The 23101-nt window shown below is 46.8% G+C and overlaps 1 protein-coding gene across 3 annotated transcripts; it reads right to left on the bottom strand.

Moving 5' to 3' along the window:
• Positions 1-910: 910 nt before the first annotated feature.
• On the bottom strand, positions 911-22686 carry PIGU (phosphatidylinositol glycan anchor biosynthesis class U). Of its 3 annotated transcripts, none has more exons than XM_042886639.1 (12): positions 22542-22686; positions 19529-19593; positions 18240-18299; positions 17252-17314; positions 15820-15929; positions 14042-14142; positions 12010-12107; positions 9788-9942; positions 9174-9317; positions 7805-7929; positions 5774-5916; positions 911-2708 (listed from the first exon to the last, which is right to left on the bottom strand). In XM_042886639.1, the coding sequence occupies exons 1-12, from the start codon at positions 22669-22671 to the stop codon at positions 2595-2597; spliced, it is 1308 nt and encodes a 435-aa protein (XP_042742573.1). In that variant the 5' UTR covers positions 22672-22686; the 3' UTR covers positions 911-2594. The 3 variants fall into 3 exon arrangements, with proteins under 3 accessions (XP_042742573.1, XP_042742575.1, XP_042742576.1); XM_042886641.1 differs by lacking the exons at positions 18240-18299; positions 22542-22686 and adding exons at positions 18343-18597; positions 22151-22408; XM_042886642.1 differs by lacking the exon at positions 22542-22686 and adding an exon at positions 22151-22407.
• Positions 22687-23101: the final 415 nt, after the last annotated feature.

Raw genomic sequence — 23101 nt, 5'->3', positions numbered from 1 at the left:
AGACCTTAAGGGAGTAAAATCTTTCATGGCTCTTTCAGAATTGAGCTGCCACAATTTTCCTTTCTGCCAAAGGCCATAAATGTATACTGAAGATCCACCAAGCATTTGCATGCCTTTCTGTTTAGGAGCAAGGATGCTCAGTGTGTTTCACCCACCGCGTGCCCTCCTGTACACCATTATCCCTGCTCAGGGCTGCTTTTGCATGCCAATTTGGGAGCTGCCTCCCAGGAGACCCAGCAGGAGCCAGCCCCGGAGCAGGCCCCTGGGCACAGCCACAAAGCTCAGCTGCTGCCTGCAGCTCTGAGCTGCAGTCCTGTCACCTCCTGTCACTGCAGCCAGCACTGCCTCCCTCCTGACAAGCAACTTATTTTCTATTTTGGGGAAGGAAGGAGGGAGCTGCAAAATGGGTGCTGAGTGGAAGACACACCTGCAATTACCTCTGCCTGTCCTCTCCATAGCCACAACACACCAGTCAGCCCAGTTTGGTGCTGGCAGCCCCACACCTCCCCTGGTTACCCCATGGCGATGCCTCGGGGGGGGGCACTTCTTTGGGCAGTGACTGCTTCCTGAGCTGGACTGTGAGCATCTGCTGGGCAGACCTATCTGCAGCTCTGGTGTTCCCAGTGCCTTCCACGTATTTCCCAGTAGCCACATTTTGCATTCCTGTTTGCCCTTTGGTGCTGTTCAGAGCCTGCTAGTTACTTTCTGACTAAGCCCAGCCCCTCGGCTCGGAGCTACTTGGCCTGGAGCTACTTTTCCTGGTGGCGATATGCCTGCACTGTCCCCTCCCTGTACAAAAGTAAAACCAGCCCTGGGACTCCCGCAAAGCACAGGTCACACCCTGAGCGCCAGGTGACAGACTGCACTCCTCCCTCCGCCCCTGTTCAACACAGAGCAGGCAAACGACTCCTAAAACTTGCACAGTTTATTGTGCTCTTTGCCATGCCGCACGGAGCAGCCCTGCCTTCGCGACCTGCGGCCCAGGGCTGCAGCATGGGGTGGCTGAGCCGGACTCACAGTAACACCCCCCGGCAAAAGCGCTAACAGCAGTGCAGTAAGGCAAAATTTTTAACTGTTAAAAAAAACCACAAGATTTGTTCATAAAACCGCCTGGGGAGGGCCTGGGCACAACGCTCTCTCCGTTGCTCTGGGCCAGGCAGTCCTGTTTCCATGCTGACAAACCACCAGCCTTTCCGCTTTTTTCTCGGCACGACTGAGGAGCAGCGGCCGCTCCCTGCCCCAGCACTGCAGAAGGCTTTCAACGCTATGGTTCATGGCCCAGTGCCACGTGCAACCAGCAGAGCCCTGGGGATTCCCTCGGTGGGTCACATTCATGGGGTCAGCAGCAGCAGAAGCTCTGGAGAAAAGGTGTGAACACAGGGAAGGCAGCAGGGGAGCTGAAGGACAGCATGTTACAGAGCCTTCCACACACAGCAACAAGATACCTTCGCTGTGTGTGCAAGAGTGTAACACTGCCGTGACTATCTGTATGGTTAAGCTGCTGTGAAACACCTGGAGCCCAACAACTCTGTAACAGTGGAGTCCAAGGCACCTTCTGAGTTTGGTCTGTAGGGAGATCTTGACACCTCCTGGTCCCCAGCCCAGGCAGGCAGCTTGCTTGTTTCATGTGTGTGCTGCTGCCCAAGCTATCACAACAGCAAGCCCTGCATTGCCAAGCTTTGTTAACACACAGAAATAAGGAGCAGTAGGAGACTACCTGCACAGCAGCGTTTCTTCTTCTGAGACCCTGCCACGTTTCTGTGCAGCTCCTCACAAGGAAGCATCCACTCAACAGGATAGAGCAGCTACCCACTACCCACACTGCAGTAGGAGACTATTTGCACAGTAGTGTTTCTTCCTCTGAGAGCCTGCTGTGATTCCCTGCAGCTCTTCACAAGGGAGCATCTACTCATAAAGGGGTCGAACACTTGCACACTGCCCCCTGCTCCTGCTTTCCTCTAGTTCCAGTTCTCAGTAGTGACGTGAGCACCAAGAGCTCCCACAGCAGCAGCTCCTCCTTTCAACAGTTCATCCATCCTTGCTTACCTACTTGCTTCAAAAACTGCCCCTGTGCCTGAGCACATGGTTTTTCCAGAACCCGCAACAGCAGGCAGGCCTTTGGCACAGGCACCCAGATGTTCTCGTGTCAAACAGGAGCATTACCAGTAGAAGCTGTGACAGGGAAATTTCCAGGAGAAGCAAACATTTTCAAGAAGCAGTGACGTAAAGAAAACAGTTAATGGTCTGAGCAGTTTCTGGTCCAGAGATTGAGCCCTGTTTTTAGCTCAAATGCTTGCTCCAGTTCCTGCTGGACTGCCCAGAACTGATGGCTGAGGTCTCAGTGAAAAGCACAGCTGAAGGAAGAAGGGAGATTCTCCGGTGAAGGTTCTTCTTGCAGCTCTTGCAGCTCTCAGCCTGCACTGTGTCCGCTGCTGCAGAGGGTGCTCCCAGAAGAACTGCAGCCCATTCTTTTGGTAGGTATCATCCCCAAAGCCAGACCTCATCCAGGGAACCTTCCCCACCCACCCCATATACACCCAGCTTCACATGTTCCTTAAAGTAGTCCATGGCCCAAGAAACAGTGGATTCAACCCTTACTTCAAAACAAGCATGGCCTCTGTCCCATCCTGCCTTGTCAGATGGAGTCCATGAGTGAGGTAGTACTCCCGCCGGAGGAAGGCATAGAAGTAATCCGAGATGAGCAGGATCTGCAGAGAGATGATCAGACACATCAGGGATGCAACCAATGGGACACGCTTGTGACAAAGGGGTTTAAGAAGCTCCTAGGCTGTTCATCACAAGGCTTTGTGATCCTGTGAACACTCCTTAGCCACTGCCTGACTGCACAAAACCAAGGGAGGCTTTAATTTATCTAATTATTTTACTACCAGTGTGCTTTCAGATACCTCACCTACAGAGACAATAGTTCCACAAATGTCCAAAATGTATGACAAAAGCAGGCCATCTGTGCTGCAGCTTTACCGACTGCCCCTAAGCCTCACCACAGGACTCCTTCCATGCAAATGCTGTCATGCAGCTCAACCCAAATGCTCCAAGTCTCCTGCTGCAGACTGCAATTAAGTACTTTTAAATTGTGGTTGTTTTTCTGCTGCCATTTCTACTCAGGAATGGTAAGAATCTTCCAGGCAGTGGCAGAAATACCACAGCTTCAGAGGTTAGCTTCAGCAAACAAGTTTTAATAGTCTAATGATCTACACCAGACTAAGGGCTGAAGGGAAGAGCTGAAAAGTCAAGGCTACAGCTTCGTGGAATCTAGGAGCATCACTGGCTAAGAGCAGCTCCACCACTTTCTGCCTCCCTGCTGTCCTGTCCTCTCCATGAGGCAGACAATCCTGCACTGCTCATGGACAGCTGGCTGAACATGAGCCAGCAGCGTGCCCAGGTGGCCAAGCAAGCCAACGGCATCCTGGCTTGTGTCAGAAACAGCAGAGCCAGCAGGCGTGGGAGGTGATGGACCCTCTGTACTCAGCTCTGGTGGGGCCACACCTCAAGCGCTGTGCTCACTGTTGGGCCCTTCACTGCCAGAAAGACCTGCAGTGTGTCCAGAGAAGAGCAGTGAAGCTGTGAGAGGTCTGGAGCAAAAGTGTTATGGGGAGCAGCTGAGGGAGCTGGGATCGTTCGGCCTGGAGAAGAGGCTCAGGGGAGACACTGTAGTAAGGAGAGTCGGCCTCTGCTTTTGTCACATGTTTTGGACAGTTTGTGGAACTGCTGTCTCTGTAGGTGAGGTTATCTGTGAAAGTCACAAGGTGACTTGTGATGGGATGAGAAGTAGTGGGCTTAGTTGCACCAGGGGAGGGTCAGGTCGGATATTTGGAAGAATTCATTCAGAAAGAGTGATCAGACATTGGAACAGACTGCCGAGGGAGGTGGCAGAGTTGCCATCCCAGGGGGTTTACTAGAGAAGGGTATGCGTGGCACTGCAGGACACGGCTTAGTGGCACAGCAGGGATGGGTTGACACTGGGCTAGATTATCTTAGAGCTCTTTTCCAATCTTTAGGATTTTATCATTCTAATTGACCTGATGCATCAGTAATGCCACTTGTCATTCAGTCTCCTACAGTGCAACCCTTCCTCTCCATCTGAAAACAGCATCACATAACCAGAGAGGGAAACCTTTTCAGTGCCAAACCAATTTCCGTCCTAACATCCAGCTGCCATTAGCACCTTGCTTTGGGGTGACACACCTGGGGAACTCACACTGGGGACAGCTTCACCTAAGCATGCTGCAGTGCTAAGAGGATGGAGGAGGGCACAGCCAGGCTGCTCAAGCTACTGTTAAAGGCAGCTGCCCGTCTTTAAGGTTCAGTGGCAGAAAGGGAGGATATGGAGGATGGAGTGAAATCCAAGGGAGAGAGAAAAGGGCTGCACACTGCTGGGCTCAGAGAAGAAAGTTGGAAGGAGAACAGAGAATGGTAGTGGTGCTCACAGAAAAGGGTGAACAGCAGAGCTTATTCTGTCTGCTTGTTCTGCTTTACTGACTACATGAGATGCTCCATTTATACTAATACTATTAATAGTTGATTTTGTTTTCAAATAAATATTTCTGCAGATGTCTTAATGGGAAAATAAGGAACTGGGATTGGCAGGGATGAAGGCTAGTTCTTTCTCACAAGGAAATCAAGAGAGAGACTTTTTCTCTGTCTGCATTGGCACAAAGCACAAGTCCTTGCAGGACCTGCTATGATTTTCTCAGGTAGGAAATACAATCCTTTTCGGTCAAATGACATGGAAGTTTTACCATTCCTTTCACTCCTCAGCAAGACATGGTTAGAGAGCTACTGAATCACTACAGTTTCCTAAGAGCCCTTCTTATTAGCATCTCCATCTCCCCCTTCCACGTTGGATGTGGCTCTGGGCCGCCTGGTCTAATCGTTGGCAATCCTGCCCATGGCAGTGATGTTGAAACTAGATGATCATCATGGTCCTTTTCAGCCCAGGCCTTTCTATGATTCTATGATCTCTCTTCTCACTCTACTCCCTCTTCTTGCTTTTACAGAACAGAGTTTTACAGCACAGTGTTCATTCCCATTTAACAAGGGGTTGGGGATTTCCAGTCTCTGGCAAAACTGCTCCTTTAGTTTTAGAAGACGTAGGAGACACAGACAAATGTGAATGGCTGAGGTACATAAAAAATCAACTTTAAAATGAAATGAACATAAAATTGTTCCAGGACGTGGGGAGTATCTGCAGCCCATATCAACTAGCAGAGAAGAGGAAGGACTTAAAAAAGGTCATAGCAGCTGGGTATATCAGACCTCATCCTCCAGGATTGCTAAGCTCTGTTTCTCCTGAGGCCAGTGGAAGTCACACAAGTAGAAGGGCACAGCCCTGAGAGAAGGAGGGAGAGCAAGGCCTGCACATGCCCAAAGCCCTGCATTTCACTGAGGTGAAAATCTGGTGCCATGCCCAGTGTTAGAGCAGTTCTCACTTGTCTGCTGTGGGGTTCCACTGCTGGTGCCCTATACTATTTTCCATTTTCCCTTCTCTACTCTCTTTATCACAAGTGCTATTTACCCTGCCATACCGAAATGCTTTTTCTTTGCTATCAAGCATTGCATTGCGTAACTTGCGGTGTATTAAGCTGTAGTTAAAATACCACATGAATTCTCTCCTGTTAGTGTGCCAGAAAGTGAGGTGAGGCAGATTTCAGCCAGAACAGAGAAGCGGGAAGCTGCTATGCAGGATGATAAGGGGTGCAAAGAGCAGGCACATCCTGCAGAATTATTCACTGGTTTCCTTCACTCTACTAACCTGCCCTATGTTGAAAGTCAACGTGATGGCGTAATAAAAATTGGAATTGGCACTTCCTGCAAAAATCCAGAGATGCCACAAAACGGGGAACAGGAGGGAGCAGGCGATGAGCATACATGACAGGATGAAGATGTTCCGAAGGACTGCAAAAGAAAAAAAAAAGCAGTTAGCATTATGCATTACTGAACTGCCATGCTCATGCAACAAGCATGGGCATCTCGGCTCTCTGCGGTGGGGAGAGGCACTTGGCAACTCACACTTCTCTGCAATAACCAAACTTCTACAGTTTGGACAACTCCCTGGGAAGCTTTTATAAGACATTCTCTTTAAAATAAACAATTCCGCCCTTGCTTGACCGTGGCCCCTTCGTTTGTAGCTCCTTCCTTCTAGGTTCTGCACTTCCATAGATCAACTCTTCCACTGAGGACTTTTGTTTTCTTCGTGTCTACCCTACAGACAGCATTTAGTAGTTTGGAGAAGGGTCTTTCCATCAGCATCAAGATTCAGAAAACAGAGCATGCCAATCCCTAGCCCCATCAAGCTGACTATCTGGACAAAAAGCGAATCCATGGACCAAAGGAAAAAGACATACTGCCTGAGGAGATGGTAAGGAAATTAAAGCACCATCAAGGAAAACATTCATATAGGTCTGAGAATCCTTTAGGAGGTGGAAGTGCAGCCAGAATCCATTAGCCTGCATGAGGATGTACGTATCAAACGGCCAACAAGCAAGCACAACTTTGTCGAAAAGAGCTCGGAACTACTAAGCCAGAAGAGATTTTGTTTTCTGTATAGTTTATCCTGGCAGTCGTCCTGCTGTGCCTGGCTGTAGCTCAGCCAACGTCCCTGAAGTTAACAAAAAGAATCCCGATCATTCTGCAGCTGGAGGGAGCTATGTGACATTTGATGAGCACTGCCACACCTTCACGTCTATCTTTTCAAGCTTCTTGTTCCACAGTTCTGTTCACTCACTGTGGGATGGGAGCAGGTGACAGGTGACTGTCCCTCTCATACTCACACTCCCCTCCTTCTGTATGCTTGGAACACGCAGCTCACTGAAGCTGAATCAGGATTTCCAGAAGTGTGCCACCTCGTATGGCTGCAGCATGCTCAGGGCTAGCCTGAGGCTTCCTGCCCTAATTTATTGCAGCTGCTTCGCCTTAGCTTTCACTAGTCTGAAACCAATGGGGCGGATGGTCTCCAAGTCAGACAATGTCCCACTCACTCCCTACTACTGATGCTACAGAAGATGAGCGTCAAACCCAACATACCCAAACTCTCTTTACTCCTGATTATGCCTCCTGCTACCAGGCAGACTGGCTGCCTTACACCAACCCGACTCTGTTTAGAGGAGGCTGCAGTAAAAGCTCAGGGCAGACTGACAGTGCTGGTGAAAGCTGTTTGTTTAAGCTGACTTTGGCAAGTAACACCAGGAAAACACATTTATAAAGTGCTTGCAGAAGAACTACACTTGGCAGGCTTGCAGCAGGTTCTACAGTCAGAGCTTGAAAATCATCAGGTAGCTCTCTGGTGACTTACAGAAACAAAGAGGTGAGAATTAAAAAAAAAAAAAAAAAGACAAATTCAACTGACGTAATTCAGTTGCTTTCACTTGAAGCAAACAAGCACATGTAAACCAAAGAACTGCTGCAAGGTGTGGGACAGTATGTAAGGCCTGTAGACTCATCAGTTGCAGGAGCAGCAGTCAAATTACATAGCCTTAATGGGCAGCATGAATGTACTTGACACAAGTCACATCCTTCCTACAGCACTGTAAGAGGTTCTTACAAAAATATCTTAATTCAGAACAACTTCGAGAGAAGGAGAAGGTAATGTACAAATGAAAATTCCTTCTGTGACTTCTTCCAACCCTAATCCCAAACATAAGGTAGAGAATTTATCACCGGCAATCAAGGTTTCCTTCACAGGAGGCTACAAGAGCCTACAGGTTTGGATTTGGGTTAGTGGTGGCAGTTACTGGACTGACAGCTTCCCATTCCGGAGGAGAACAATCAAACACAAAGAACTTACACCTGTAAAGGTGGCTCCAGACTGGGAGGAAAGCCATATACAGTGCAACATCTCCCACTGTGGGATAGGACTTGAAGATAGAAATGATTGCGAGCTGGACAAACATGAAGAACACAGGGTGTTCCCTGGAACAGAAAGACAAAAGGGTTAAGAGGATGCAGTAGGTTCTCTGGAATGGAAATAAAGATCAGCAAGAGCACAAACATACTGTGGGTCAGGCTCTAAAGACCCTGTTGTTCTCTGCAAGCAAGCCTCTCAGTGCTGGGTGGGACAGACTGAGTTGCTTTGCAGGGAAGCAGCACAAGAGGATGCACATTTTCTCAGCTGCAGAAGCCTGTTGGAAAATGCAGCCCCCTCCCCCCAGTTCCCTTACAGCACTCCAAGCATCTTGATTTCAGGCCGTATGCAGGCATTTTCTTATGCTGAATTTGCAAGAGAAAGTCATGTGTTACTGCCTGTGTCCACAGGCTACTTTTAGCTTTCCACACACATAAGCAGCAGGATGGGGTTCCAGCAGGGGCAGGAGTGACTGCTGTCTCCACAGACACCTGACATGGTTTAGGAAAATGGTATTTCCATCTCCAAATCTAAGTGCATATTACTAAGACAGCAACAAGGCTTTCCAAGGCTGTACAGCAGTAGTACGTTTCTCAGCCATAGCCTTGGTGAGAAGGGGACTTTGTGTGTTTTTCAGTCCAACCTGCTCCTCAGAGCAAAGTCAATGCTGAATTCAGGCCAGACTGCTTGGGGCTTTGTTGAGTGAGACCTAGAAAACCTCCAAGGAGGGTTTCCAAACCACAGGGCCCTACTCCAATCTGTGACTGCTTCCAAAGTGATAAACTGTTCTCCTTATATCTAGTTAGAATCTCCTTTCTTTCAATTTACAACCATTGTCTTCTGCTTACACCTCTGCAAAAGACTCTATCTTCTCAGAAACCTCCTCTTAGGCATTGAAAGGCTGTTATCAGACATTCCCTAAGACCTTCATTCTGCAGACTAAAGCTCTGTCCCTCAGTTCCTCTCTATCCTCCAGCCCACTGACCACCTTTGTGGTCCTTCACTGGACTTGCTCAAGCTTGTCAACTTCCTGTTGTCAACTTCTCTACTGAGAAGCTGAAAACTAGAGGCAGTATTCTAGATGGAGTTTAATGAGCACAACCACTCCTGTGATACGTGGCTGAACAAGAGGTATTTCCCCTTCCATTCCATCACAACATAATAGAGGGGAAGAGTAAAACTTTGGGAAATGAGGAAGATAGGCTCCATTAAAAAAAGCCCTTTTCATGCTCATAGATTCAGACTGCGATGTCAGCCTTATAACCACTGCACGACTGTGAGAATTAGAAAGCTAATGAAGAAACATACTTACTTGAGCTTTACTGCCAGGGGAATGGTGTAGAAGAACACATTGATTTGAAACACACATACAAAGAAAAGACTGAAGTGTTCAAACATCTCTGCAAAGAAGTACCAGAAAAGGCCAATATTGGGCGTCAGATCTGGAACAGAAAGGCTGAAATTGAAAAAGAAACATAATTTTTAATTGGCTGTTCTCCATGTAACTGCTTCTGTAACATTAATTCAGTGTTGGGTACTATTGAAAGGAGGGCCTATATTTTAATGTTGTGGAAAAGAAGCCAAAGAGGTGAAAATCTGGAGACAAAAGGGATTAACCCTTTCTTATGTCCGAGCAGGATTTAAACCACTCCTGAGCAGACATTACTCCAGAGATGGAAACTCCACAACTAGAGCAGCTCAATAATCAAATCCATTTCTGATCTAATCAGTGGAAAACATCTCCTGTCTTCCTTAATCTTGCTGTTGCTTAATTAACAGGATCAGGCTAATGGCAGGCCTTCTCCACACATACTTTTCGTGTGTTGCCAGTAAAATCACAGATCACATATTCCTTAGGGCAGGGAGCAAGACGTGAGTGTGATGCATATGGAGCAAAATAAAACTGGTAAGAGTTCTTATACTTACATAAACCCATAAACAGATGGGATAAAATCCCATGAGTTGAGGAGGAAGAAGGAGAGGCAGATGATCACCACCAGGCTGCACAGGTACAAGGCTGTATACTGCATGGTGAAGAGCCAGAAGCTTTTACTTTTTGGTTTTATTGGTATGAACTGACGCTGAAAACAAAACACAAGGAGGCAAATATTCATCATCAGTTGGAAAGCCCCAAGAAAGCCCAAAAGTTCAGAACATCATTTGAAACTGACGGAAGAAAGCACCAAACACCGGCACTGCTGCACTGAGACGAGCAGCTTTAAGCACAGTGTGCTCTCCAGTTAAGTTCTATTTCCAGAACTGTGCTTGAAATTGAAGTACCCAGCCTGGCAGTTTCTGCTCAGTTTCTGCTTTTGTGTGCCTACGATATGGTTCCACTGCCAGCTTTCTCCTCCATGAACCTCCATTGACTGAGGTGACCAAGAGGCACACTCCATGACCAACTGTCCTGTGATGGCAGCTCCTACCACATGGACTGTGCTCATGTTCTGCTGAAATTAGGGAAAGAGGAGAGCTGATGGGTTCCTCAGCACAACAGAACTGCTGTACAAGGTTGTTCCTTGAAGACAGCTGTTACAGCCCTGCCACTGCCACATACCCTGAAAGGTCAGCAACAAGCCCTTGTCACACAACATCACATACAGGCACCTCACTCCAAAAGATCTGAAGTCCCAGCTGCATTTGTAAAGACAAGTGTACACACAGGGGCGATGCCTTGGGAACTGCTCAGCTTTCTCCACCTCCAAGGCACTGATGTCGCTTTTCCATTTGGCACTGGGGTTTGCACTGGCAGGAGATGTGCTGGCCAACTCTAACTGGCACAGGCTCTGGGGAAAGCGTGCTCTGTTTCCTCAGTTAGAGTGCATTTAACACAATTTGCTGGAACAATCTGAGCAAATTTACCAAGGATTTTTGGCAGGACAGATTGGAAAGTGCTGGAGAAAAGCTATTTAACTCTGTACAAAAAATTCACAAAAGATTATTTACAAATATAGATAAAAGAACACACACAAGCCTGCTCCGCTTTAAAGTCAGTCACAAATCACTCATTCAAACACCAAAGCACTCGTTGCTGCTTGCAGACACAACACTTGTACTTTTCTATTGCCAACAGGAAACACAGCTCACACTGAATTTGGAAAAAAATGGCAGCAACTTATAAAATAAATGCTCCTGAAAATTAACTGAAAAACAACGTTGGCTCTGCTGAAATTCTAGTCTTGCAAAGAGTAGCAAAAGACAAACTCCTGAAAAAAGTAAGAGATTGTCAGGAAAAGAGAATGGACAAGAACTGAGTCTCCATCCCTTTCTGAAGCTCAGAGACTTCAGAACAGGTTGTGATGAACTCATAAAGATTAGCTAAAAAAAATTTAGTACCAAGACTGGTATTAACTTAACAGCAGGACTTCCAGATGGTAAAAATCATCACAATGATCACCAAGTGATCTGTGAATGTGAGATAAGAGTCTTCTGCTAGTAGTTACAGCCTCTCCTTAACCCCACATCAGGATCAGACCGGCAAATTATCAGTGCTCATCAATTCTGACTCTCTGTTAACTCACTGTTTACAACATCACCAGAACAGCTAAGAGAGAGAGGTCGGGGGAAGCATGCAGGCACAGTTAAATGGATCCACTGGCTGGCTAACAGCTGCCTCAGCTTTAAACCCTGCCCATGCCTACAGGTGTGCCCATCAGTCTCCTGCTGGAGTGGCTGTGCCTCGAGCAGCGTCTGTTGAGCTGCTGTGCACCCGTAAGTGACCAAGGTCAGCCCTGCGAGAGCTCACCCTCAGCCCTGATAATGGGGAGGAAGAACGCACAAGGACAACCAGCTGCTTGCACAAGCACATCTTCTGACGTAAACGAAAAATTTCTGAGTTTTTTGAACACACAACTCTTCATTCAAATGCAGCGAGCCATGTCAAAGGAAATTCTCCAGGCCTAAAATCCTTGTTGTCACAAAGAGTGACACAAAGAATAGCACATATTTCAGGCAAGCCAAAGGCAATTTGTAGACTGCTTTCCACTTCCTTTTCTCTACACACAGGCATCTCCATGAAGGCTTTAAACTTAAACTCTCAGTGGTGTGAGGAGAGAGTTACTTTTTCTAAGGCTCTCCTCCCAACACAAAGAACTGCAGCTGCACACCTACAGTAAGACAACAGAGATCAACAGTTAGCAATCATCTACCTGCAGAAGGTAAAGCAGTGCTGGAGCAAACAACGTGATGGGGTAGAGTGACTGGTATGTTGCTAGGGCCAAGAACACAGCACTGAGGAAGGCACTACCTACAAAAAAAAAAGAAAAAAAAGAGTTTATTTGTAAGGGGTATTTAACATAAACAAATTCGCAGATAGGAAATCCAAATGGGAAGAAATGCATAACCCTCTGCAATGGCTTATAAGTATCAGAACACCTCATGAAGGCTAGCAGAATGTGTGCTGGAGAGTGGGCTTTTATCTACATTTTGAACAGACAATGATGTGTATGAGTAAGAACCACTCACTGGTTTCTATCTCCTACAATTCAAACACACAAAGAGATTCATGTAATTCAGTCTATATATAAGTCTATATTTAGGTCACAATGGCTCTGTTTATCTGTGGGAATGCATTCACTTAAGTCATATCCGCAAGAAACAGCTCTTTGGTGCGTGCCACTCATCATCAGAATGTGTCAGGGACCTCAGCAAAGCTCTGTGAAAGAGTGCAGTGAAAATCTGCAGCTGAAGGAATGAAGGGACATCGGTCCTACTTTACAGATACCAGAACACAGAGAGACACAGAAAGAACTGGCACAGGTCTCCCAAGTGGTTTTAAAACCAGCAGTGTCTTTACCAAGGAAGGTTTCTGTGTGGTGTGACAGGTGGAGCTAACTGCTGAATGTGCTCACTGCCCAACTGCCAACGCCAGAAACCAAGTCCAAAAGGTGCACAACAAAGAATACAAGCACCCAGTGCAGTAGCCTGGTTGTAGCTTTCCACCTTGGAACACTTTATGAAAGTTACCTGTAAAAATGTAGCCTGGAAGACAAGAACCTTGACTCAGTGTGTTGGGCTAACTGTCAGCCTGTGCCCACTCACTGACATCAAACACTCAGTAAGCTTTTCCCTGCTTCCACCTTGCAAAAGCATCACCTGGCAATGAACTGCCTCTGCTCTACAGTTGTAGCTTCCTAAACACAAACCACCCAATTAATATTTTTTTAATTATTTTTTAATTAAACTCAGTATTTTATTGTTAAATTCTGCATACATATAAAGAAATGAGTCATTATCTGATATTCTCCCTTTGCCCAGCTTAAACACTAGAGGCTGCCACACTCCCAGTGATGGAGGAGACAAGGGGGACAGCAGCTACAGGTCTGAATGCGACACAGCTGTAAGTCCCACAGTATCAGTGAACTAAAAATCAGGTTAACCAAGTGGATCCCACACATTGGCTTCTGGAAATGCTTCTAAATGGAAACCCCTCCTGCCTCAATGACTTAATCAATGGAGGAAATCTTTCTTTTGGAAATACTCCTAATAACAATCCAGCAGTTTCCTCTGTGATGTCTGGTTCTGGGCACTTCTGGAGACCACAAAAGAGATCAGACCCACCTTTCATGTGACCCGAATGTACTCCTAAAACTTACATGCCCAGTACAAATCACATATGCTAACATACTTCAGCACTGAGGGTTCACAAAACAAACAGAAGCCTCACTTAACATTGGTACAAAGTGAAAGAGCCATTTTGTCATAACCTATTCAATGGGGCTCCGTGAGTCTTTGGTTACTGTTTCTGCCTCCCCAAAGCTCAGTTAGCTAATTTCAATCCCACGTTACGTTTGTAAGTAGACGTTGCATGTTTTCAAACACAAACTCATGGTGCACATGCTGTGGGTGCATACTCACATACAAAAGAAAGAGCAGCAGAGCATTACGTGCTTCTATGCACAGACAGATTTTTTCATAAACAGAAAACCATGTGAAGTCAGCCAGGAAAGTGGGTAGGTTTTCAGAGGAGAAACTCCAAGTTACGCTGAGACAAAGGGAAGTTTTGACTTATAGTACCTTGGGCTCCTGTGACTTCAGGTCGAACTGAGACACTGCTCCCACCAGGACCTGATGTGTCCCACTCACATATCTGTAGCAATCATTTTTGTAAAATTCTACATTGATGTTATTTCTCATCATGACAGAAAGACATAAAGAAAGGCTTTTTGTTTATTGTGTTACCTCTTATTGTAGCCAAAATGAAGAATGCAATGACAGTATTGCTGATGGCACAGGTGGACTTTGCCACACAAGACATCACAGTGTAGGGGTTTAACAGATAGCTGAAAAGGGACAAAGCTCAAGTTACATTTACATCATTCAAAGGAGGTAATTAAAGAGATATTCAAACGAAAACCACATGCAGTTTGCAATTTCTTTTTGTTTATTTACATGCTATGGGTTCCTCTCATCACCAAACTCACTCAGGTGAACAGGTGGTTCTATCTGGAGCAAAACCCAGATCTTTGCAGTGCAGCCTGAGGCACCATGGCCACAGAGGGCACGCTGGAAAAAAAGGAGATGGGAAGATTTCTAAAATGCCAAATTCTGTCTTATGAAATGACCACCAAAACCTTCCTTGCTTTTCGGAAAGACTGCATTTATCCAGCTAGACCCAGACCCACTGGATCTGAAGCTTTCTGCTTTTCACAGTTACTGGCTCTGAGAAATCAACAGCAGGAAGAAGAAAGCAAGATGGACACAAACCCTTCTGGTGCATGACCAGGGAGTTTCCCTCAAACCGTTTGCACCCATGCACTCCCAGCCTGGCAGAGCAATCACGCAGGCTCCCCATGGCATAATCAGAGCACAGAACTGCCAGCCATGAAATCCGGCCCGTTTTAACTGCAGTTACAGAAAGACAGTGAGCCCTGAACGCCTTTACCTTCCAGAACGCAGCTGCACTTCAAGGCTGCCAGCTTCTTCTGGGGGTGGTTCACACAGTGTTCTCCATTAGCTAGGTTCAAAGCCCAGAAACGTGCTTGGAAGGCTTAGCAATACAATACGCAAGATAATGGGATGCTGCCCCTAGTAACAGCTACATCAGTCACATTAATAAGCGGACAAGGCTGATGACTTCCTAATTGCCTTCTTACATAAACCTTGCTCCCACCCCTGAGTGCCAGCTCGCTTTTGCCTGTGTTCCCACAGACAGACAGGCCACAGCAAGGAGTGTGATTTAATGACAGCCTTCCTATGAGAACATGCACCAACGTGAGGAACAAACAGAGCAGCCTGCGCTTTGCGAATGTGAAAGGCAAAACTCTACCTTCCTCACCCTGGAAAATTTACAACATTCATGTAAGAAAAAATAACTTTTCTTATGGAAAACTCTCTTTGACACAGAATAATTTAAGACAATGATTTACTTAGGTCAAAACCCTCATGAAAAAAATAATCTTTTATATTATGCTATATATCTTGCTTGTATATTATATATTTTAATTGAAGCTTTCTGAGATCAGAACACATTTAAAATACAGAGGAACACCAACACGTGACATTACTAAACTGACAACCTGGAATGTCTTTGAGCATTACATACATACATACAATTCTGGGAAATGCAACTTGAAATATTAAAAAACATCTTTCTTGAGTGCAGCCAACTCTCCTGACTGAAAAGACATCTGAGATATTTGGCATAGAATCAGCTCTGCCTACACCAGTGTACTGACAAAATAACTGGGAAGTCACCTATGGAGACACAAGGCTCTTCACAGCAATTGCTGACCTCATGCTGCTGAGTGCACTGAGTAAATCTGCTTGTTGGCACCATACGTTCAGGAAAGCATTCACTTTAAAATCAAGTATTTGGGAATTTTATGTGGAATAGGAAATGCAAGATTTATGAGAAAAAAAAATCTTCAGCAAATGTGGAAGTCCTGAATCGGAAAGAAAAATCCAGAGAGCAGAAGAACCAAAGCAGCCCACTGCAATTGGAAAGTAGCAGTACTTACACCAGTGCTACCTTGAGGGGGATGTAGTGCATTTCCATGGGCGTCCGGATGAGCTCAGCCACATCTGGTGCATATTTATCCAGCTCTATCAGGAGCTTTTGCTTTTTGAACTGAACAAGGGAGAATGACCAAAGACTGTCAGGTGAGGAAAGTAATTGTTTCATACCAGTTAGGATCTCCAGTACTACAGAACATACGTCAGTTGGCTTTGTAACCTCACTGTTCAACACACAAGCCCCAGAGAAACCAAGACACAGAACTGTGCCATCCTGATTATTTCGAAGGTAGATATCCCTATGTCAAACCTCTTCCAGAGATCCCAAAGCTCTCTCTTCAATATACCTTGTATTTGATGCTTTTGATGGAGACAAAGGAGAAATCTGAATTATGAGCTTACTGAACTACGTTGTGGTGAGACAAAAGGAGAGGACACTGACAATAAATTCTCAACAAGTGAAATAACTCACACGGATTTTTACATGTCAGCAGTTCTATCGTGTTATTTCTTCAACTTCAGAGGACAAAGAACAAGCTGGATGGGAGATCACACAGTGCTGTGGATAATGCAACCTCCCTGTTCACATTAGTGCTCTACCACTGCCCCTCTGGGACAACAGGGAGAACAGCACTGCTTACACAGTTAGAGGAAGCTGGGAGAAATCATTCACCCCCAAAAATAGGTAAGAGAAAAATATGATAGAATAATACATAATAGAACAAGTCATGTTTGGTATTGAACTTTCATCTTGCTCTGCACAACAACATATGTCTCCTCAGCATCCTACAAAAATTTGGTCCTTCCTTTACACTTCTCCAGTCTGTCTATTAACTCATGCTGAGTGCAAACACAAGCCATGTTTTATCTTGAAGGCAAATTCAGGATAAAACATTCCACTTTCTAGCTACAAAATGTATGGAGGATTGTGACAGAGGCTGGACAAATCAATAGTTCAGCAATTAAATTCTGCGCACTTCAAACTGCTGCAACAACCAAAGGTGAATTTTCAGTACACGTTTTACATTCTCACACCCCTCCTGGGTATCACAACCCTGGAGAGATCAGCATTTCTTTGGATATTGTATTCTGAGGAATTTTTAAATTGTTTTAATTCCTTTCAGATTAAAGAATCAATACTGCAGCAATCATCATTCACATACTGTGCAATAGCTATGGAAGCTAATTTGCTTCACCCTATAATATGCACACAACAGAATTTAAAGTACTTTAGCTGGTTTACCACATTCAGTCCCTATGTTGTGTTGTTTTTTTTTTATATATCCAAGGGATGTGCTCAGATTTACTGCTAAGTAAGTAAATCTGCTTGGTAATGAGGACTGGTTGATGCTGCATCCTATGACACAAGTTTCTCTGGCACAAGATATTTGTACTTGCTTGGAGAAGAGGACCTGCAACACTGACAAGTCAGCTTACCACAACTTTGTTGTAGTCCTGGACGGCCAAGTAAAGGGCGACAGCTGTTAGTACATCTGTTATCTAAAAAAGCAAATTAAGTAAAACAAGTGAATGAAGAAAAACATATTGGACTCTTCTGCAAACTTGAGAAAGGGCTCTGATCTGACTTGATTAATGAATAAACAAGCTTTAAAAATGCCAACTAGCTTGCTGATCTGTGCGCTGTATTCACACCCCACCAATGAAAACAGAAGCCATGGGATGTATCAAAGACATCAATATTTGCAGAATAACAGAATGGGGAATTGCAGGGATAACAGAAAATGAATTGGTGTTATCAGGGCATGGCAACACCAGGACAGTGCCCAGCTGGCTAAATCCACCTGCCATGAATCCAGCATGACAGTGCCTATAGCTGTCCTGCACTTCACAGGAAGCAGCAGTGAAGAATTGGTGTAAGCACAACCCAGATGGCTGCTAACCCTGTTACAGACCTGCCAGCAGGGAGCTGGGGACAGAGGCTCCACCAGGTGGTATGTGCAGCCAGCTATGTGATTTCTGTCCTTCTGAATTACACAGGACTCACAGATCAGCTTACAACAAGGGACATTCGGATTACTGAGCCATCTCTGTTCTCTTTATGGCCCTGGATTTCAGCAGTGGGTTTTAATGAGAAACGCGGCAACACAGGGATTGACCTGTAAGAGGTAAACTTTGAAATGTGAAACCAAATGTCAGCGTCCTGTCCCACTGAGGGGATATTTAACAAGCCAAGAACTAACAAACAAACAAAAAAGAAGAAAAAAAAGAATTTACAGAGCAAGAGAAAAGCCTGAACTTCGGTTTGTACTTGCAAAGCTGCCTTTATAATCGAACTGTGAGGTCAACAGGAATTTGGACTACGGGGAGCCTGAAGGTCCCTGATGCTTGCAGGAGTAAAAGGAAAGTCGCGCTCAGCGTTTCACAGAATGGGACTTTTCAAGAGCAGCTTTGCAGGGGCACTCACCATGAAGACCAATTCAGCATATTCAATCAGGAAGTGAAAGAGGTATATTATCAGTGGGGTCTAAGAGAGAGCAGAAGAGAAATCCATGTCAAACAGTGCTCACCTCCATTTGGACAAACCAGCCTGAAATTCGAGGAGAAAAACAAAGCAGCGCAGTGAGAGGCTGCAAAAGCTGACCTTCCTCAGCCTCTTCCCCCAGGCTGTTACTTTGGAGTGAAGTGATAACCAAACCACAATTCACTGAATCTTCTTCTTTGCAAAGTTCTCAACACATTTTATAAAAGACACGCGAACTTGAAAAATCATATTCTATTCCCAACTTCCAATTCTATAGCACAGTGGTAGAGCTGCAACAGAACTATAAAAGAAAAGTTTCAGAAAATCTTTTTTTTCTTTTTTTCTAGAGAATCTCTTTTTTCAGGTTGTTTGCATGTCTTTTGAAAGCTTTTCCTACACAGCTGGTCACCCTGCTCAGCCTGTTGGTTAGGCAAGCTATTTATGGAGTAAAAAGAAAGCATGTGAAAACAAAGCAGTGGTCCTGTTATTCTCATACACCCGTAGTTCCAGGGTAAGTAGAGGAGCAGGTTTCTGAATTATTCCTTTGACAGAAAAGCTTAATCTGGAGGTATTACGTTCACATGGTGTAAAATTTGGTCTTCACAGTGAGAAAATAGAATTCTTTTAAAATACTTTTAACATAATGTGATGGTATAACTAAGCATCCCTAAATACTTCATGGTCTGGGAGAAAATTGTTTCAGAAAAAATTTACTGAAAAGAAACAAATTTTCAGAGACACCCAAAGCGTGAGACACACGCAGGTGACACCACGTGTAAGTGTATGTTCACATCAGTAATGCCAATCAAGGGACAAAAGCCTTTGGAGGAACAACTTGCTTTCCAAAATGAGGAATAAGCAATGCATGACTGCGCTCAAACCCAGGATGCTGCTATGCAGCAGAATTACATTCCAACTGCCAGCAGCTCTGTATCTCCCTGCTCCTGCCTCTACTCACAGGAACAAAGCATTTTATTTCTTAGAGATTTCCCCTATTCTGGACTCTCCTTACCCACCACAAGTACCACAGTGTCTATCATTTGCTCTCAACAGTTGTTCTGAGAACTGTGAGCTACATTTCCTCACTGCGTGGAACTCTTGCAGACACAACTCCACATTTTCTGAAATCTTTGGGACAAGATAAGTCCATCATCTTTTGCCAATCCACATGCAATAAGACTAAGAAATGCGCTGCTGGAATATCACGTTTAAAATAAAGCACGCATACCAACCTCATGAAAAATAGCTCCAGAATACGGTGAGACCCCTAAATCCAGCAGAGCTAATCCTTCGACCACTGAAACATAAAAGAAATCTGCATTAGAATCCTGCAGTGCTGGAAGAGAAAAAAAAACTATAGTTCTCAAAACACCTATGCTCATAAAAATCTCACACTGAACCACCATCTGAACGGGAGGCACAGAATCTCACACAAGCAACCATCAGCTAGAATTGATTGCTTTCTAACTTCTGCTCTGTGGTCCTGCCATTTGTTTCAGACAACTCAAGATGTTAAGAGATGAAATGTTTTGCAGTTATCTGTATTTATAAATCACATGTATTTACTGATTTTAAGTCATCTATTATGTGACATGTGGTATCTACACTGGAGAAATAATTCTGACTGAAAACTTGGAAGAGCAGAAGAGTTCAGGTGGAAGAGACCCACAGTTATCATCGAGTCCAACAGCCTGATCCCTTGTGCTGGGCCAGGCAGGGAGGGGTTTGCTGCTCCCAGCAGCCATGCACCACTGTGATCTGCACTTGCCACTAGAACAGTGCTGATACAGCACTGGCATTTTGCTCTTGTTGAGCAGCACTGGCACAGCATCAACTCCACAGCTCTGAAAGCTAGCAGGCCGGGGGTGGGCAAAAGGTGGGGAGGGGACATTGCTGGGGCACTGACCTCAACTGAAGGGATATCACACATTGTGTGATGCCACACACGCAGTGACAGGAGCTGAAAAGGGAAAAGGGGAGCTCTCATTAAGAAAATGTCTGTCCACCTGAACAGCCACTAGGCACACTGAGGACCTGGTTCCCAAGATGTAGTTGAACTTAGCTTGCTGACTGGGAAATAGAGACCAGGGCACACTGCTGGCTCCTGCTGTGCGTGCTGCCACCAGCGCCCCCAGCCCCTTCCTGCTAAGCTGCTCCAGCCACTGACTCCCAGGCCGTGCCTGTGTCCTCACTGCTTTGTCCCCACTGCACAACACAGCATTTCCCTTTGCCAAACGTCATGCTGCTGGTGACGGCCCGATGCTCCCACCTGTCCACATCCCCTGCAAGGCCTCTCATCCTTCCAGGGAGCCAGCAACCTCCCAGTTCAGTGCCATCAGCAGCCATGCTGAGGATGCACTCCACACCCAGGTCACTGACAGAACTGTTTGAATAAGACTGACCCTAAAGCTGGGCCCAGAGGACAGCGCTAGTGACCACAGGCCACAGGCAAGTGCAGCCCCATTGCCAACAGCCCTCAAAGCTCTACCACTGAGCCAGTTCATCACCCAGTGCAGCATGGAGCCATTTGTCACACAGCTGGACAATCTGCCAAAGGATGCCATGAGGGACAGCAACAAAGGCCTCACTGAAATCCAGAGAAACTGCCTCCACTGCCTCCCCTTCATCCACCAAGCAGGTGACCTTCTCATGGTATATGAGGTCACCAAAATACAAGGCAGGACTTCCCCTTCATAAGCACCTGCAGACTGTGCCTGATACCAGCTTTGTTCTTTAAGTGCCTTCAGTATCCCCCAGGACAGTCTTCTCCATCACTTCTCCCTGGACTGACAGGTCTGGAGGACCCTGGCTCTTTCCTTGTGTCCTTCTGGTGGGTGGGTGTGACGCTGGCTGTCTTTGACCAGAGTCCCCACATTCCCAGTACCTTTGGTAAACTGCTGGGAGGAGTCCCACAGTAACACCCCTCAGCACTCTGGGCTCACTCCTGACAGGCCCCAAAGACTTCCGAACATTCTGCTGATACAAGTGCACCCTTTTAGTCATCACAGATGGGAAGCCACTGTCTCCACAGCATTAAATGCCCCCACCTTTTCCTCATGCCTACTTATTAAGTGACCATCTTCATCAAGTATCAGTCCAGTGCTTTCTTAGATCTCGTCTTGCTGCTGACACACATAAAAGAGCCTTTTCTCTTGTCTGACACCACACTGGCCAACATCAACTCAAATTGAGCTTTGTTTTTCCTCATTTTCTCTCTGTAGATGTGAACTGCAGCTCTACACTCTCCCTGTGAAGCCAAACTTTCTTCCAGAGGTTGTGTACTTTCTCTTCCTGCCCATTCAGCCAGGCAGCCCTCTGCCCCACCTGCTTGTCACACAGTGGATAGCCTGTTTTTAAAAGATGGTTCTTGAGAGGCATTCAATTCTGGTGGGCACCTGCACCCTCAGGAGTGGATCCCCAGGGTACGCTGATAACTAGATCCCTGAGAGGCTTACAGTGCAATTTGAACTATGCTACCTCATTATGTGTAGAGGCCTCAAATGAATAAAACGAGATGGAGAAATGAACAGATTACAGGAAGCAACAAGAGGCTTTTGGATCAGCTCGAGATCCAAACAACAAGAGGCTTTTGGATATGCTCGAGAAGCAGATTCCATTTCTGCCCTCCAGCTCAGGCCCCTCAGCCAGGGCTCCTTCCCAGCTTGAGGCACAGTCCGATGCTCTAAGGTGGGATTTAGAAGGAATCCATTGCTGTACGGGCAGTCTGGGGATCTGTGTTTTGAACCCATGAAGTGCTTTAAAGATCATCAAATGCATTCATGCTTTTTGGCCTTTATTACGCTGTGCCACTGTATGCTGCCCCAAACCTGCGGGTAATTTCACCTGCATGGTACCTGGATATTATCTCCCATATGCAGTCTTTATGCTTGGCTCTGGGCTCAGATGCCTTGATGATGCATGTCACAGAAAAGCCTTGGTTACGTCGCAGCTCGGTCTTCGGACAGGGTTCGGATCCGGAGTTGGTAACAAGGTGAGGCCACGAGTGAACACAGAGAGCGGAACAGCGAGCAGCAATGCCGGAACGGCCTGGTTCACGGCGCGGCGCCCGCACGGTCACAGCGCAACGGAGGCGACTCGGTCACAGCTGCTGACGCTCTCCCATCTCCTCCCTGCCCACGCAGGGCCGCCCCAGCCCCGCTCCGGGCTCCGCGTCCCGGCAGCCGCCCGCCCGCCCGCCGGCCTCGGCCCGTCCAGCCGCCCGCGGAGCCCGGCGCGGAGCCTCACCTCGCTTCCAGGCGTTCAACGGCGACGCCACCTCGACCCGCTCGGCGATGAAGGTGGCGAAGCTGGAGCGATACAGCGCGGCCCGCACCGTCACGGCCGCCAGGACCACCAGCACCAAGGGAGCCGCCATCCTCGCGGGCAGAAGCCGGCCCGCCGCCGGCTGTAGTTCGCGGGCGGCGCCGTAGAACGGGGCGGCAATGCGGGGCCCGGCCGGGCGGACTACGCTTCCCAGAAGGCCCCGCGCCGCCGCCGCCGCTCCCGACGGCGCTCGGGAACTACGGCGAGCCCTGCGCCGGGCCGGGCGGGGCGCTTCGCGGGCGCTGCGGGGATCCCGAGCCGGTGCCGGGCGGGAGCTGTGGGAGAGGGAATGTTGGTTTTGCGTAACGGCACCAGAACGAAGCTTGTGCGACCGAGTGCCTGAGGGATCGTCGTACCGACACGTTGCGGCTCGGGACCGAGCTTAAAGAGCTGCGTTCTTCAGTAACATCGGGAAATGCGTTAGAGCGGATCGGATCTGTGCGACGAACGGCAGGCAGAGGGAGGGTTCAGTGCGAGAGCTG

This window comes from Lagopus leucura, unplaced genomic scaffold (assembly GCF_019238085.1).
Source record: "Lagopus leucura isolate 7727_CA_CO unplaced genomic scaffold, USGS_WTPT01 Super-Scaffold_100060, whole genome shotgun sequence".
NCBI classification, from domain to species: Eukaryota; Metazoa; Chordata; class Aves; order Galliformes; family Phasianidae; genus Lagopus; species Lagopus leucura.
This window is presented reverse-complemented; position numbering and strand designations above follow the sequence as displayed.

Coding starts and splice junctions, on each gene's coding strand:
- PIGU (XM_042886639.1), bottom strand. CDS start 22,671: ATGGCGGCTCCCTTGGTGCTGGTGGTCCTGGCGGCCGTGACGGTGCGG. Junction 18,300..19,528: donor CTGGAGCTATTTTTCATGAG/GTTGGTATGCGT, acceptor GCTCTCTCTTAG/ACCCCACTGATAATATACCT. Junction 7,930..9,173: donor CCCCTGGCAGTAAAGCTCAA/GTAAGTATGTTT, acceptor TTTCTGTTCCAG/GGAACACCCTGTGTTCTTCA.